The 15,862-nt window shown below is 36.6% G+C and overlaps 3 protein-coding genes, 1 long non-coding RNA gene, 1 other non-coding gene and 1 pseudogene across 15 annotated transcripts; 5 read left to right on the forward strand and 1 right to left on the reverse strand.

The window, feature by feature from the left end:
- The first annotated feature begins 549 nt into the window (after nucleotides 1-549).
- LOC104727313 (AP2-like ethylene-responsive transcription factor TOE3) lies at nucleotides 550-3,077 on the forward strand. 3 transcript variants are annotated; one of them, XM_010446383.2, is made up of 9 exons: nucleotides 550-1,359; nucleotides 1,475-1,500; nucleotides 1,618-1,648; nucleotides 1,759-1,846; nucleotides 1,946-2,091; nucleotides 2,193-2,237; nucleotides 2,325-2,419; nucleotides 2,512-2,588; nucleotides 2,683-3,077. In XM_010446383.2, exons 1-9 carry the CDS (start codon nucleotides 995-997, stop codon nucleotides 2,878-2,880), a joined length of 1,071 nt encoding a protein of 356 aa, XP_010444685.1. In that variant the 5' UTR covers nucleotides 550-994; the 3' UTR covers nucleotides 2,881-3,077. The 3 variants fall into 3 exon arrangements, with proteins under 3 accessions (XP_010444685.1, XP_087331693.1, XP_010444686.1); XM_087475567.1 differs by having other exon boundaries at nucleotides 554-1,359; nucleotides 1,743-1,846; XM_010446384.3 differs by having other exon boundaries at nucleotides 554-1,359; nucleotides 2,703-3,077.
- LOC104727312 (OVARIAN TUMOR DOMAIN-containing deubiquitinating enzyme 7) lies at nucleotides 2,934-5,471 on the reverse strand. Of its 6 annotated transcripts, none has more exons than XR_015572551.1 (11): nucleotides 5,269-5,471; nucleotides 4,951-5,063; nucleotides 4,780-4,855; nucleotides 4,534-4,683; nucleotides 4,391-4,452; nucleotides 4,197-4,281; nucleotides 3,961-4,121; nucleotides 3,626-3,868; nucleotides 3,447-3,538; nucleotides 3,236-3,358; nucleotides 2,934-3,152 (listed from the first exon to the last, which is right to left on the reverse strand). XR_015572551.1 is itself a non-coding variant. In XM_010446381.3 (11 exons), the coding sequence occupies exons 1-10, from the start codon at nucleotides 5,317-5,319 to the stop codon at nucleotides 3,256-3,258; spliced, it is 1,125 nt and encodes a 374-aa protein (XP_010444683.1). In that variant the 5' UTR covers nucleotides 5,320-5,471; the 3' UTR covers nucleotides 2,934-3,152; nucleotides 3,236-3,255. The 6 variants fall into 6 exon arrangements, 4 of the variants coding, with proteins under 4 accessions (XP_010444683.1, XP_019087118.1, XP_087331692.1 ...); XR_015572552.1 differs by having other exon boundaries at nucleotides 3,441-3,538; XM_010446381.3 differs by having other exon boundaries at nucleotides 3,961-4,110.
- Nucleotides 5,472-6,828: 1,357 nt separating this feature from the next.
- On the forward strand, nucleotides 6,829-7,833 carry LOC147935652 (uncharacterized). Its single transcript, XR_015570571.1, has 3 exons — nucleotides 6,829-7,040; nucleotides 7,355-7,430; nucleotides 7,514-7,833. It is a non-coding gene; the product is annotated as an uncharacterized LOC147935652 (long non-coding RNA).
- Nucleotides 7,834-10,505: 2,672 nt separating this feature from the next.
- On the forward strand, nucleotides 10,506-12,036 carry LOC104727314 (uncharacterized; annotated as a pseudogene). The gene has a single exon (XR_015570591.1). The product of XR_015570591.1 is annotated as an uncharacterized LOC104727314 (transcript).
- A 186-nt stretch (nucleotides 12,037-12,222) lies between these two features.
- LOC104727316 (putative acetyltransferase At3g50280) lies at nucleotides 12,223-15,708 on the forward strand. 3 transcript variants are annotated; one of them, XR_015570588.1, is made up of 3 exons: nucleotides 12,223-12,589; nucleotides 12,960-13,505; nucleotides 13,728-15,708. It is a non-coding gene; the product is annotated as a putative acetyltransferase At3g50280 (transcript). The 3 variants fall into 3 exon arrangements; XR_015570589.1 differs by having other exon boundaries at nucleotides 12,229-12,589; nucleotides 13,731-15,708; XR_015570590.1 differs by having other exon boundaries at nucleotides 12,229-12,589; nucleotides 13,771-15,708.
- Nucleotides 12,282-13,483, forward strand: LOC104727315 (F-box protein SKIP19). Its single transcript, XM_019232153.1, has 3 exons — nucleotides 12,282-12,589; nucleotides 12,960-13,032; nucleotides 13,091-13,483. Exons 1-3 carry the CDS (start codon nucleotides 12,282-12,284, stop codon nucleotides 13,481-13,483), a joined length of 774 nt encoding a protein of 257 aa, XP_019087698.1.
- Nucleotides 15,709-15,862: the final 154 nt, after the last annotated feature.

Here is a 15,862-nt window from a genome sequence, read left to right on the forward strand (position 1 = left end):
CCACACTATAGAGGGGCTCGAGAATCCTTGGAGAAGGTGCAGCCCACGAATAGATCCTCTCTCCAGGTATTCAAATGGGGGAGGTGCAGCCCACAGATAGATACTCTCTCCGAGTTTCAAATGGGCCGTAAACAAAGACTTATATCCATGTGGCCACATAGTAAATAAATATCAATTCTATATCTGGAGAGAATTGATCCCTGGCCTAGACCAACAGGACAACTCTTCGAACCAGATGGAAACCACTAGCCCACCACTATATGGTTAGACTTTGATTTGGTCTCCTCCATTTTTATACCAAACTCTTTTCACTGATTTGTTCATCCTTTAGAAAAAAAAAATTATTTGGTAATTTTTGAGTAGCTGGAGCAGGAGAGTCTCTTCTATTTATAAATTATAATTATATAGTCTTATTAAATAAAAGAGGGGAAAACGATATATTGAAAAAAAAAAAAGAGAGTGAAAATGATAAATGTTGAGTAGTTGGAGACTTGGAGTAGGAGAAATTAAATAGTACAATAAAATTAAATAAGAAAGATACACACTCCCATCTACATCCTACATTTTAGTCCATAATAATTTCAGCAAACTTTAGAATTTTCTGAATTTTCATTCCCTTTTTTTTATATAAAAGAAAACTGTGATGTCAATAGTCAGGAGACCAAAAACTAGGAGACAGTCTTATGCACTTATATTGGGAAAGAATCATATTTCCATATTGATTTCTTCTCTCATCAACTTTTTTATATTTAATTAATTTTATTTTACTCCTTTCATTGATAAAAATTTTCTGCACCTCTCTAGTTATGATGATGAATAGGGTCAGATATTTCTATTCATATGGATCCTCATAATCTTTATTTATTTATTATTTATTACAAGTTCCTTTATACAACTCACCTTAAATATTGTTCTTGTCTTCTCATCTTTTAAGTCTTGTTTCTCCCAAATTTCTTGTTCTTTCCTCTTTTTTGTTGTTAAAAGGAAGAAAAAAATGTGGAACCTTAACGACTCACCCGACCACCACGAAGCATCCGACAGTAGAGGGAATCGGGTTGGACACGTGTCAAACTACATGAGCCAATCTACCACGTGGGTATCGTCTGTGCCTCCGGTGACCCGGAATTTCTTTCCGAGTCAAGTCATGGAACCGGGAGTTCGAGAAATATACGGTTCCGATTTCAACAGAAGCCAAAGTGGGGGTAAGTCGGATCCGAGCGGGTCGGGTCGACCAGATGAGCTGGCGCCGGAGATATCGCCGCCGTTAAAGAAGAGCCGACGTGGTCCTCGCTCACGTAGCTCTCAGTACAGAGGAGTCACGTTTTACCGACGAACCGGAAGATGGGAATCACATATTTGGTAACTTCTGAACCATATCAATGATTGTATACCTAATAAGTAATACCTTGATTATATACTTTTAATCCATTAAATATTATTGTTCATAAAATGTTTTTGGAATATAATTATGCAGGGACTGTGGGAAGCAAGTGTACTTAGGTATGGGTTCATTTTTTTGTTTATGAAACTGGTTACGAATCTACTTAATGAGTATGTGTGTGTCCATCTTTATTCGATATTAGTTTCTTCTAATTGGTCTTACATATATACATGCAGGTGGATTTGACACAGCACATGCCGCTGCTCGGTATGTTTCCTTTCCTCTATCCAGTAATCAATTAGCAAGAACCTAATACATTGGTATATATTTTTTTCAAGTTATAAAATTAATGTTGGGTCAGTAACTATTTGTGACAGTGCCTATGATCGAGCGGCAATTAAATTCAGAGGTGTAGATGCAGATATTAATTTCGACATTGAAGACTACGTGGACGATTTGAAACAGGTTAATATGTTAGTTCATAGATATATATTGGTTCTAGTAATTTTTAATACTACTCAGAAGAAATAAAACACAAATAAATGTTGTTTTCTTTTTTGGCAGATGGGGAATTTGACAAAGGAAGAGTTTATGCATGTTCTTCGAAGGCAAAGCACTGGGTTTCCAAGAGGCAGTTCTAAATTCAGAGGTGTTACTTTGCACAAATGTGGAAGATGGGAGTCTCGTTTGGGTCAATTTCTCAACAAAAAGTATAATTACTTTAAAGTTTTGTGGGTCAACTTTTTTTTTAAAATTTACTCTCTTATTAATAAGAAGTGTCCTGTCTGCTTTTTTTTCTTTCTCTTTTCAGATACGTTTATTTGGGTCTCTTTGATACCGAGATTGAAGCTGCAAGGTACTGGTTTTGCTGTCCAATGTCTCATCATCACTTTTCAAAAATTAATATATTGGTACGAAACATTTAACTTTGAATATTTTACAGAGCTTATGATAAAGCTGCAATAAAGTGTAATGGGAAAGACGCAGTTACCAACTTCGACCCTAAAGTATACGAGCAAGAAGAGCTTATTAGCCCAGGTAAATTTTTTTTTTTACATATTTAGCCTTTTAAGAAAAACACAAAATTTACTACTCCAATCACCAATTTTTTATGGTAAAAAATCCAACAGAGCTGAAGTGGAATGATTATAATCTTGATCTAAGTCTAGGAGAATCAAACTCTGAAGAGTTAGGATTCAAATCCGACGTAAGTGTTCATGTTCGTGTATGTACTATTATACATTGGTTTTGTCTGAAAAGAATGAAAATGGTGATATTTTGGTTTTAATGTCATTTTAAAGATTACGAGCTTAACGAACAGGATTAGAGATGAGGAAAGATTATTAGGGAGTGATCTATCGCTAGCCATGACGACGACAGCAGTCAGATCAGACGGTGGAGGAAGCCGAGTGGGAATGGCAGCATCATCAGGATTCTCTCACCCTTCTTCTCCTTGGCACCACCCCACCCCTAACAACTTCCACTTCTTTCGTCACTGATTCATTCATCACCATTATCACAATCATCTGAGCTAGTGTGAATTAATATATGCTTTGGGAGAATTTGAATTATCATTTCTCGAGTTATTTTTTTTGGCTCTGTCTATGTATGTATACATATATATGCTCTTGAGTCGACATAAGAGTTTCTCCTTTCATTAATTTAATCAGGCAGCAAAAGCTAATTTTAATCTGAATTTCAAACTAATCACAAACCTGAGGCTGCTATGTATACTTTGTAGTGAGTCCTTCAAAAAATCATCAGTTTCCACCTGTAAAGAGAGAAACCAAACCTTATTAAGTAACCAATCACTGAGAGACAAAAGAGTCAATCAAGTGAATTAAGAGTAATCACCTTAGTTAACTGAGAATTTATTATATACACAGAGAACCAACATCTGGTGCAATAGCTTCAACTTCATCTGATGTTCCTCTCCTCAAATTCTTCCTTCCCTTCTTCGACTCCATTGTTTGGCTCCTGCACAAATTAATTAAAACAACTCTGTTTTTTAGTTAAGTCCTGTTTTGAGTGTTTTGGAGAAGTGATTTGAAAAACTAACACTAACAGTTTAACAGAGGATCTCCCAGTTGCTGTTCCACAGCATGACTTGTATTTCTTCTTCGAACCACATGGACACGTTTTATTCCTCGGGATCTTCTGCAGTTTTTGCAAGAATCAGTTCATGTTTTAAACGCAATCTAAAGGAAAAAAGCTTTCTCATATGTTTTAAGCGAGCCAACAAACCTTATCATCGGTCTGTGAACTACACTTGGCATGAACTCTTTCAATGTTACTGGCGCTAGCTGATTTCTGCTCATCCAATTCTTCTCTGGTGCTTTCCATTGTACTATCATTTGCTTTCATTGGATTTGTGGTATCAGCTGTAGAAGCGATTTCTGAATCATTTTCAGTCAAAGACTCTACTCGTTGCTCAGCTATCAGGAATTCTATCGCAGCATCCACATCACCATTTACTTGTACTAGCACCTGAAGGGAGATTCCAATTTCCAGATAAGAGAGGACTAATAATAATGATCATATATTCTCACAGATTAAACAACCAAAGATCGGCTAATCACCTGTTCAGCTTTTTCAGCATTGTCACAGCAACTACCAGACATGACTACTTTGATAGCCCCAGCATCCACGATATACCTATCAGCTTTGTTTTTGGACTTGCTCTCTGTGGCTTTCGCTTGTTTAGATGCTGCTGAAACTTTAGCATCAGCCTTTCACAAAACTGGAATTTATTAGGACAGAGAAACAGACCATTTATGTAATACCAAAAACACGGGGCTAAAGTTTGATGTAAAACCTCAATTACAACAGGTCTGGCTGGTCCTTCACAAGCATCTTCCTTCGAACGCACACTGTTGTAGTGTTCCCCATCGTGGTAAGACCTGCAAAAAAGGAACTTTTTAAGTACAAGCAAATTCAACCTATCTCCATCTTGCCAGATCCTACAATATAAACCCCATAAGAGAATCAGTAACGGAATCAAGTACTCACAGATGGATCATGCGGGTTCGTGTATCTTCAAAATTGCGTATATACCAACGCGGTGACATGCTCTGCAACAAAAAAACCAATGCTCAAACAAACGTATGTCTTAAAAGGAAGCAGATCATGCAAAGAAGCCTTATTATGATTACCCTGTGAATACAGATATTACTGCGTGTGACAAGAGAAGCTGCCTGTAACTCCATATTCCCAGCCCAAGTGCCATCTTCGTCCATGGTTTTACAGTAATCCTCAAACGGAACATCATCTTCAATAAAAGGCTCAAACATCTCACGATTTTTCTGTGAAAAGCCATTGAGAGTATGTATATATATAGGTGGGGATTTCCAAAAAATCTAGACTTTGAGAACTCTAAGAAATGCAACTTACTTACTTACCACTATATACTGTACAACCATGTTACGGTACTTGTTGTGTTCATCCTCATTGCCTTCCAATTGATCGGCAAGTGACCTGTGAAAGAGTCAGCCTTACACAAATTTGCTTTGCCTTCTTCACTCAAAAAACACAATCGAATTCGAAGATACCAAAACAAAAAAAACACAGACCTGAAGAAACAATTACCGTCAGCAGTAACTTTGATAATCTTAAGCCCTAAAGCATCAAGCTGAACACGAAACTGAGAGAGATCACAATCTTTTCCTTGCTTCTTCTTCTTCACCTATTGAATCAATCAAACAACGGTAAATTAAAAAAAAAAAAAACACAACTTTACAATGATTTGACATACCCAAAACTCGAAAAAATCTTAAAGCAAAGTAGCAGTAACAGAGGAATTTTAAATTCATATGTGGTGAAGTTTTTAATAAGGAAATCGAAATCAAAATCAAAATCAAAATCAAAAAGCTTGGAGAATGATGAAGAACCTGATGCGGTTGTTTCTTAGGCTTAGATTTCTGTGGCTTAGTTTTCGCCATTATCAAAATCAGGTATGAAAGCAAGTTTAGTCGGGTTTGGGTAGTTGCGGTTGCGGCGGTGCAGTGAGAAGCTTCAGAATTAGAACCGTTTCGTCGCCGCCGATTGATTATATCCGGTACATACACAAACAATGTACGAGGTTATTGGGCCCGATTTAATTGTTTAACCGATATAGTTAAATTAACTATTAAATTGGGCCTAAAGGCCCATTAAGCTACGAAAACTATTCCCACACGTTATGTGGATATTGCTGTGCTACACGAACGAACTGTGGAGCGTATCTCGGGTTTGGGATATGATTGGGAAAAGTTCCTTTTTTCTTAAAAACGTGTATAAAAAAATTGAAAAAAAAAAAGTATTTTTTTTTTTTTTTTTTTTTTTTTTAACATTTTATTTTACTTTATTAATTGAATGAGAGATTACATAATTGTTTGTAAGGCATACAGATATAACCAAAACATAAAAAATTTAAGATGAAGAAAATCCATTCGAACAAGTGAAGTAGCCGCTGCTTTTTTTTGTAAGCCTTACACGTTGATAGATTATCAAATCTATTATCTTCCTTCTTCGTCTTCTTCCATCCGATATGATCGTCTCGTTTGGCTATCGTTCTTTTGACGAAACTCCATTTAACTTCAAAACGATCAATGGTAGCGATCCATCTGTTACATCGCTTCCCAACAAAACATCTCAAAGAGATGACATCTTTCTTGGTTATAGCTAATACCCATAATTGTTTTGTGTCTCCGATTCTCCGCACCGAATCTTCTCTTCTTCGAATGCTTGATACTCCCGGATCCCAAGTTCGTCCACCAATGCACCACTCAAATCGAGATTTATCGATCGTTGTGGTTATCACATCATGAGAGGCTTCGTTATCACAATATGCCTTTGGAGTCACTTGTAATTGCTCATCACACCGAATCGTTAGATCTAGTGTGGGAATATCAAGCAAACGGTGGTTGATTCCATTGGGAATCCTTACACTGTCGCCGAAGAACATTACAACCATCACCCAAATGGTGAGGAATAACTTTTCTCTCGCCAACACCAACGTACGGGAAAATTTTCACATGCATTGGGATAACATGAGAAGAATACACAAATCGAAGTACACTGCCTTCGAAACCATAGAAACATCGTGAGGATTACAAATAAAATAGTTAAGAATTTTAGAGAGAAACCGTTGGGAACTGAAGTTATAGGATCTCGGGAAGATATGAGTGGCCACCGTAGGGGAAACTCCATAATCATCATCCGATCATCCAAAAAAACGGTTGTGAAATAGGAAAAGAAAAACAAGTACAGAAAGTAAAAGTACAAAGGATAGAAAAAGCATAGAGAATAAATAGTACGGCCGACGCCGGAGTCGACGCCGGCCGAAGAATATAAACGAGAAGTTTAGGTTTTGTGAATTGTCGCCTTTTTCGTCGCCTTGGAAAGAGAGATGGTTACTCGTTTTTTCTTTTTTTAAACTACTGTTCTATGTAAAATTTCCTTTTTGTTTTGGGAGAGCGTAACAACATAAACACATCTGTCTATAAATAATACTCCCTACTCATCTCTTTTAGAGAAATCAACAATTCAGAGACTCTTCAGTCTTCTTCCCCAAATAGAAAAAAACAAGTTTAAGCGAGAGACGAGAGAGCAGAGCGTTGGGATGATTCAGAACCGGATTTGGGAGTTGGGATGATGACAGACCCAAACACCAACAACAATGGTAAATTCTTTTTCTCGTAATTACAGTTTTCTTCTTGTTAGTTTTTTTTATCATTGATAATAAATCGTAGATTTCTTCTTGTTAGGTTTTTCAATTCTTGGGTTTTTTTTGTTTTTGGTTTTTAGGGTTTTCAATTTGGCTTTACAAATTGAACACTAACGATGCTTCTTCTTCTTCTTAATTCTCTATGTGCAGATCAATGATTTATTAGGGTTTATATATTTTCTGGGTTTTTCTCATTCATGTTGCTGGTCTTAATTCAGAGACTTGGTAATTAACGATGGTTTCTTCTAATTTCTCTTTGTGCAAATCAGTTTGAATAACGATGAAGAGGAAGAAGACTCACACTGCCACGACCCCTAAGTGTTAGACTGATTTGACGACGGCCAAGTAAAATTCTTGGTTTTTTGTTTTTAGGGTTTTGTTCACTTTGGCGTTTCTATTATCTGAATTCTTATTCTATATATGTGCAGATCAGAGATGGTTTGAAGAATGATGAAGAAGACGACTCAGACTGCTTAAGATTTTGTTTGTTGTTTCAGGGCTCTCTTTCATCCCTTTATCACGGATGATGATGATGATGCCTTTTTCTAGTCTTCATCACTTTAGAACAGACTGATCATAGCTTAATGAATCTGTTTTGTTAATCTACCATGAACTCATTCTTTTTTTTTCTTTCTCTTTCAGGAATTTCATCTTTAAACATTGGAAAGGGAGGGCTAAGTAACCAGCCTGCATACAGGGAGACAGAAATCTTCAATTGCTTTAACAAAAGATGTGTCTAACTAAGCAGGTTTTATTGTGAAGCTTCTTTTCACTTGCATTTTAATACTTATACACTTGCGATTTTGGTTGTCTCTTCAGACTTCAAAAATTAACGATTGCTTTTCTGATTCATTGTGCAGATCCAGAGAGATATGGTTTGAATAATGAATGCAAGTTTCATTATAAAAACTTGGCCGAGGGGCGTGCTCACGCTTCTGACGATGGTAAAAATTCTCTTCTTGCTCTGTAAGTAATCTCTATATCCTCTCTTCCTTTCTTTACTTAACCAATAGTAATCTTCTGATTCAATGTGCAGATCGGAGGTATATGGTTTGGTTTGAAGAATAAATTTCCTTTTCCTCTGATGGAGCTCTCTCTTTCTTTACTTTGTTCTGTTTCAAGTTTACTCGACTAATAGTAATCTTCTTTTCTCTTTTTTTCGTTTATATTCAATGCAGCCAATTATAATCCTTTTTTTTGGTTCTTACGGTTGCAGAAACTACATCTTCAAACAATGGCAAGGACTAACCAGCATGCATGAGTGTTGAGTTTTGTAATTTGTTGTTTGTTTTGATTTTCGAGATAAAACAGAGAGTAAGAGAACTTCTTTCTTTTAAATTTCTATCATCGAAATTACATACCTCTTACTTGTTTTTCATACATACTTATAATCAAAAAGCAAGCTAATAACTCTCTGACACACACCATGCTCTCTTTCTTGCACACTCAACAAAAACACTTTACTAGATAAGCTTAACTCTAGATTAGTCTAGTTTCACACCTAATACAAAAGTTTGATCATGACTTTTACCAACCTCGTTGACCTGCAACTATTAGTTTCTTCACTAAATTTTCACTAAATTTTCTTTGGTACATATATATATATATATCATTATTAATTTATAATGTTGTTGGGACTATATTTTTACATAGAAGTTTCAAAAAATTATTATCTTATTATTTTATCGAATTGTGTTGTCTTTTACACCGGTCCAACTCAGAACCAGAAAAAAATATTAATTTATAGCGAATATTAATTTATAGAGGTTCTATTGTACTTAAAATTTCCTATAAAAGCTAGATTAAGAGAATTTAAAAATCTTTAAATTCTGAGTATACAGTAAAACCTCTATAAATTAATAATGTTGGGACTAAGACATTTTATTAATTTATAGTGATATTAATTTATCTATAAATTAATAGTTATTATTTTATAGTATAAATTAATAATTATTATTTTATAGATATATTTTTAATTGTTTATTTTTTAAAAAATTATGAATTGGAACAACTATAGCAAAATAAGATTAAACTTTCGGATGTTATAAATTTTATGGTTTAGGAATTGAACTTGTAATATTTAGAAAGCACTATTTACAATAAATTACAAATATTATAGACAAATTGACTTATACACATGAGACACATAAATTCAAATCTATGAATAATAATATCAATTCTCCTATTTTAATAATCTGACAAATTATCAAATTGTAAATGATGCATATCTAAAAATTAAAACTTTAAATTTAATTATTTGTATGACATGTTATAAAATATTTTAGAGATATCATTATAGGTTGAAAATACAACATTACAATTGTTCTATAGAATTGAGCTTTAGGAGAAACATACACTATTATATCAGTATATATATATATAAATTTACATAATTATTAATTTATGATATTATTGGGACCATATTTTATAAGGAGATTTCGAAAAAATTATTATCTTATTATCTTATCGAATATTGTTAATTTTTATACTGGTCCGACACCAACAGAATTTATTAATTTGTAGTGTTTATTAATTTATAGAGTATTAATTTATAGAGGTTTTACTATAGATAGATAAGTGACATAAAAAACCCACTTAAAGTTTTTCAGCAGAAAGTAATCTAATAGGTTCTTGTTGGGCTTTCAATATTTCTGTAAATATTTTTGTGAAATAAGAAAAGAAAAGACAAAGGTTTTTTCTTAAGGCCCGTATATACTATATATACAGGCAGCGTTAACAGGCGTAACACAACCGAACCGTCCGGTTTAAGCACCAACCACCTCGGTTTAGCTCTGTTCTAGATTTGGTCAACAAAATTACACGATTGTGTGTTCTGGTCTTGTGAGACTTTCTTCTTCTACTGCCTCTGTGTGTAATATAATAGGAGCTACTTTATGTTTTAACAGTCTCTCTATTGAAATCTTTAGTAAACGTATTTTTTAAACACATATAAACATGTTTATTTACTCTGTTTATTAATAGAAATAACAACTACTATAATCCAAAAACTGAAGTTAAATAAATTAAAGATGCTTTCTAGTTGTTAAATATTGACATACATGTGTTTGTAATGCACTAAAATATGACACTAGCAGACTAGCACGATCAGCACCAACTAAAGATAAAGACAAAGTCATACTTTAACAAAAGAAAAGATAAAGTCATGCCAAATACAAACCAACCATACAGTATACAGCTTCCATATTCTCACCCTTAACCTAGTCTTTTAAGAACAGTATTATACCCTTTTTTTTTTTTTGGTAAAGTTTGTTTGTATTATACATGTTACAAAATGCCAAAATAAAATAGAAAACAACTGAGGTCCATGTAAACTTTAATTATTAGTGTACCATAAAGTATATGATGTAACTTGTTGGTTGGTCTTATTAATTAATGGACTCATCCAGAGAATTCATGATTGCCTGATATAGAAACTGAGCCTCACGTTACCCACTACACCACATTGATTAAAAGTAAAAAAAAAAAAAAATAACGCAAAACGATGGAAGGCGAATTGGTGGTGATAATCTCAAAGAGCGTCGTAAATCCCAGAAACGTTAAGAAATCGACTACTGTGAAGGAGAAGATTCATCTTTCTCCATGGGATCTAGCTCGTCTTCGCTTTGGTTATCTTCAAAGAGGTCTTCTCTTTCACAAACCTGATCTCAAAACTGACATAATCGTCTCACGATTACAAGCTTCACTCTCTGTTGCACTAGATCGTTTCTATCCTCTAGCTGGACGTCTTGTTAAGGTCAAGAACGACGACGATACTGTCTCGTTTTTCATCAGCTGCGATGGTTCAGGTGTGGAGTTTGTTCACGCCGTGGCTAAAGACATCGAGCTCAGTGATGTACTTCAGTTGTCTGGTTCTGTCCCCGGTTTTTTCAGTTCTTTTTTCCCTGCGACCGGAATCAAGAACTACCACGGTGTCTCAAGATCTTTACTTATGGTTCAAATGACCGAGATGAAAGACGGGATTTTCATCAGCTTCGGTTACAACTCAACCGTGGCTGACGCCAGTTCAATCTGGAGGTTCATCAACGCATGGTCTGAGATTTGCTCCAAGGATTCGGGAGGATCCGAGACCTTCCAACATCGTCTTCAACTCAAAGGTTGGTTCTTTCCTACGATTGATTACCCAATCCATATCCCAGACCCTGAAACAAAAGCAACTAGTTCTGTAACAACATCAACCAATTTACAAGAGAAGATGTTTCATGTTACAAAGGGGAATGTTTTGAAACTGGAAGCTAAAGCCAACGGCGAGGCTGATCAAAAGATCTCGTCTATTCAAGCGGTGTTAGCACATATATGGTGTTCAATGATTAAGCACAGCGGCATGAGCCGAGAAGAAGAGACCCATTGCAGGTTACCTATAAACATGAGGCAAAGACTAAATCCACCGCTGGAAGCAGAGTGTTTTGGGAATGTGAGCCAGACCGGGATAGCCCCAGTCACGGTTGGGGAGCTGCTGGACAACGGACTAGGCTGGGCTGCTATGCAAATCAACAAAATGGAGCTGTCACAAACGGATGAGAAAGCCAAAGAATTAGCAGAGAAGTGGGTGAAAAATATCAAGATTCCAGTTTCTGTTGGTAGCAAAGATTTGGTTGTCACAAACTCTAACCGGTTCGATGCGTACTGCAACGATTTCGGTTGGGGTAAACCGATAGCTGCAAGAGCTGGACCACCATACCTCAATGGGAGACTCGTTGTGTTCCAAGGAATCGATCAAGAGAGTCTTGATTTTCAGGCTTGCTTACAGCCTCAAGTAGTGGAAAAATTGTTGAATGATGTTGAATGTAACGAGTATGTGAACATTGTTGTATGAGATGATTTGGTTCAGTAAGTAGATCATTGAATGTGTGTAAAAAACTAAGCAAAACGCTGGTCTCTCTTGTGTTCAAGATTCACCAAATGCAATAATAAGCCTCTGCAATTTCTTTCATGTTTGATTCTCAACATTGCTACCATCATCAAACAAATCGATTCAAATTCATAAAGAGACTCATAATAACTTTGTTGCATGATGTCATACTTGCTGACCTGGAGAAAAAGAAAACCACTGTGTGAGCATAGGCCCAATAGTCATATTGGGCCTCCTATAACTCTCTTAATATTAAGTAAGAAAGAAGCCTTCACTATTGATTCTCGGAAAGAGAAACGAAAACAGGAAAAAAAAAAAAAAAAAAAATGGCTTGCTCCTCCTCATCAACTTCGTCGCTCGTCGGCGAGTGGGAGGAGCTTCCACCGGAGTTAACTCCTTCGATTCTAGGACGGCTTAGCACGGTTGATCTACTGAAAGCTCAGATGGTGTGCAGATCGTGGCGAAGCATCTCAAAAGACCCATCGATGTGGCGGAAAATCGAATCGGTAAACCTGGCATTTCACTCTGAGGAAATGTGGCGTCGCGCCATTGATCTCAGCGATGATGGTTTGGTCGAGATCAGTATTGATCTTACGCACTGGGGTGAAAATATACTCGCCTACATGGCCGATAGGTTTCTTTCTTCTTCCTCTCTCTATATATAAAACCCTAACAGTACAATCGCTAATTTAGAGAATTGGCGGCGTTGTTTTGATTGCTATGCAACTTAAATTGCTACTTTTATTTGAACCTGCATGTATTACATATATAGATTGCTGCTGGTTACAAAATCAAATCTGTTGGAATCAGTGCCATTGTTTTGGGGTCTTCTTCTACATATTGTCCCAAATTTAAACAACAACGCTAACTTTGTTATTATGCTTGTGAGGTCCAAATATTTTGTTATTTGCTTCTACTGTATATATATATTTTGGCATCTTCTTATTCTTCTATCTTTAAGAACTTGTTATCTTTCTTCTAACTTGTTATTATTTGCTATGCAGGTCAAGTCGTCTGAGAAGCCTTACACTAACATCAACCGATTTCTTCTTGAGAGAGCAATTTGTCGAAGCAGTTGTGAAACTTCCATTGCTTGAATACCTCCATCTTCCAGAGTGCTTCTTATTATTGACAGAAAAGTGTGAAAGTTGTAGGCCAGTCTTGTCCAAATCTGAAAACGTTGAAGCAAAACTGCTTCCAATGCTTAGTTTTTACTGACGATGATGAGATAGCACTAGCAATTGCAGAAACCATGCCCGGACTACGCCACCTTTCCGGAAACGGCCTAAGTAACACAGGCTTGAACGCCACTCTTGACACTTGTCCTCACCTGGAACACCTAGATTTACGCAATTGTTTTAACATTCACCTTTACGGGAATCTGGAGAAGCGATGTTTGGAGAGGATCAAATTTCTGAGACGCCCCAATGACGACCCATCAGAAATAGACCCATCAGAAGACCTATCAGAAAAACGGTTCGATGATGTGACATCAGATGAGGACGACACTTTGATGATGAATGTTTAGTCAAGGCGATGTGCTTGAAGAGGTATCAATATTGATCTTTGTTGTTAATTCCTTTTTCTAACGGTTCTTTTCCTCTTTTTATTAGATATCAATATATCATATATCGGTTAGGTTAGTGTTGGTTTAGCTGCTTTAGGCTTGGTTTAGTTGTTGTATTTAAGAACTTGTCCAGTTGGTTATGATGTTATCTCTCAAGCCCTCTCTAATGGAGAAAAGCTGAAATTTTTCTTTTTTTGGTTTCCAGCAGAAAACACATCAATGACTCAACGTACCTTTAATTCAAGCAGGTTGGTTCTTCTTCCTTGGGATTAGACTTGGTGAACTGTTTCGTGCTTGAGCCTTGATTCACTATCAACAAATCGTTTCGAATGACATCAACCAATTTAGAGACTCTTATATATAGTTTATATTATATGGGATTGTATCAAACCGGAATCAGCTACATTTGCTTCAATCAAGCTCTCTGGTAAACAAATCCCAATCAAAAAGAAAAACACTTTCTTTTTTTACTTCGACGGTAGGTTGATAATAATGGGCCTACGAACCGTTAATGGGCTCATTAATATAACCCATTAAATATCAAAACTTAGAAGATAAACGTCTATATGGCAAAGATTCTCAATCCATACCACACATTGTGTTTGGTTTTGGTTATGTCGTCAATCATGTACGAAGAATAAAGTGTACTACAACAAAAGAAAAAAAAGACATGGGAGATGTAGTAGTTGAAGTGATCTCTAAGAGCATAGTTCGACCAGATGAGAGCTACAACGAGGAATCGGATCGAGTTAAGATCCATCTCACTCCATGGGATCTCTTCTTTCTTCGAGCCGAATACGCACAGAGAGGTCTTCTCTTTCCTCAACCCGACCCGGATACCCATTTCATCTCTCGGTTAAAATCCTCTCTCTCCGTCGCTTTGAACATCTTCTACCCATTCGCCGGTCGTCTCGTCAAGATCGAGAACCAACACGACGGAACTGCGTCGTTTCACGTCGACTGCGATGGTTCAGGTGTCAGATTCGTCCACGCTTCAGCTAAATCCGTTTCGTTGAGTGATGTTTTAGAACCTGCCGATGGTCATGTCCCTGAGTTCTTGAAACGTTTTTTCCCGGCGAACGGAGTTACAAGCTGTGACTGTGAAGGGATCTCTGATTCGTTAATCGCGTTTCAAGTGACGGAGCTTAAAGATGGAGTCTTTATCGGATTTGGTTATAACCATATCGTTGCTGATGGGACTTCGTTTTGGAGTTTCTTCAACACTTGGTCGGAGATTTGCTTTCACGGCGGGTTTGATTCCGATCATCGGAGAAAGTTTCCTCCTTTGGTTCTCCGGGGATGGTTTCTCGACGGGATTGAGTATCCGATTCGAATCCCGATCTCAGAGACGGAGACGCCACCGAACCGGGTTGTTGTTCTTGGTACTTCATCGTCATTACAAGAGAAGATTTTTCGATTCACGAGCAGAAACGTCTCTGAGCTCAAAGAGAAAGCCAACGGCGAGGTTAGTGCCGATGATCGGAGAATCTCGTCGCTTCAAGCGGTGTCGGCGTATATGTGGCGAGCGATAATCAGAAACAGTGAATTGAGTCCGGAGGAAGTGATTTGTTTCAAGTTACTGGTGGATATGAGGCAAAGACTAAACCCTCCGCTCGAGAAAGAGTGTTTTGGGAATATGGTTGGGTTCGCTACGGCGACGACCACCGTAAGGGAGATGCTTAACAATGGGCTTGGTTGGGCTGCTCTGCAGATAAACAAAACTGTTGGTTCGCAAACGAATGAAATGTTTAGAGAGTTTGCTGCGAATTGGGTGAAGAAACCGAGTATAATATTAATGAATGGTAATGAGGCATCGAGCAATTCTGTAGTAGTTGCTAGCTCTCCTCGGTTCAATGTGTATGGGAATGATTTCGGTTGGGGTAAACCTATTGCGGTTCGAGCTGGACCGGGTAATACTCGTCATGGCAAACTCATTGCTTATCCGGGAGTTGATCAAGGAGACATCGAGATTCACACGTATTTATCCTCTGCTGTTTTGGAGAAATTATCGACTGATGCAGAGTTCTTGAAACATTTATGTGTTGTATAGAAGAAAAAAGTTGAATCTTTGTGTTATATAATAGATAAGTTTTCTTTTTCTAATTTTGTAATTTAATTGAAGTTTTCTTTTTGTTAAAAATAATTTAATTGAAGTTAACCTATTAATAGTTTTAGTTGACAACAAATCTTTTTCTTGTTGCAAAAAAACTCAATGAACGAAACGTAAAAAAAGTAAGAAAAAAAAATTCACACATAAACGTCATGTCAAATTTAACATTTAAATATTTTGTGAAGCAACACTAAAAAATACTGTATTTTTAAGATCGTGCCACGTGCCAC

The sequence above is a fragment of the Camelina sativa genome, chromosome 11, assembly GCF_030686135.1.
Source record: "Camelina sativa cultivar CO46 ecotype springtype chromosome 11, ASM3068613v1".
Lineage (NCBI taxonomy): Eukaryota > Viridiplantae > Streptophyta > Magnoliopsida > Brassicales > Brassicaceae > Camelina > Camelina sativa.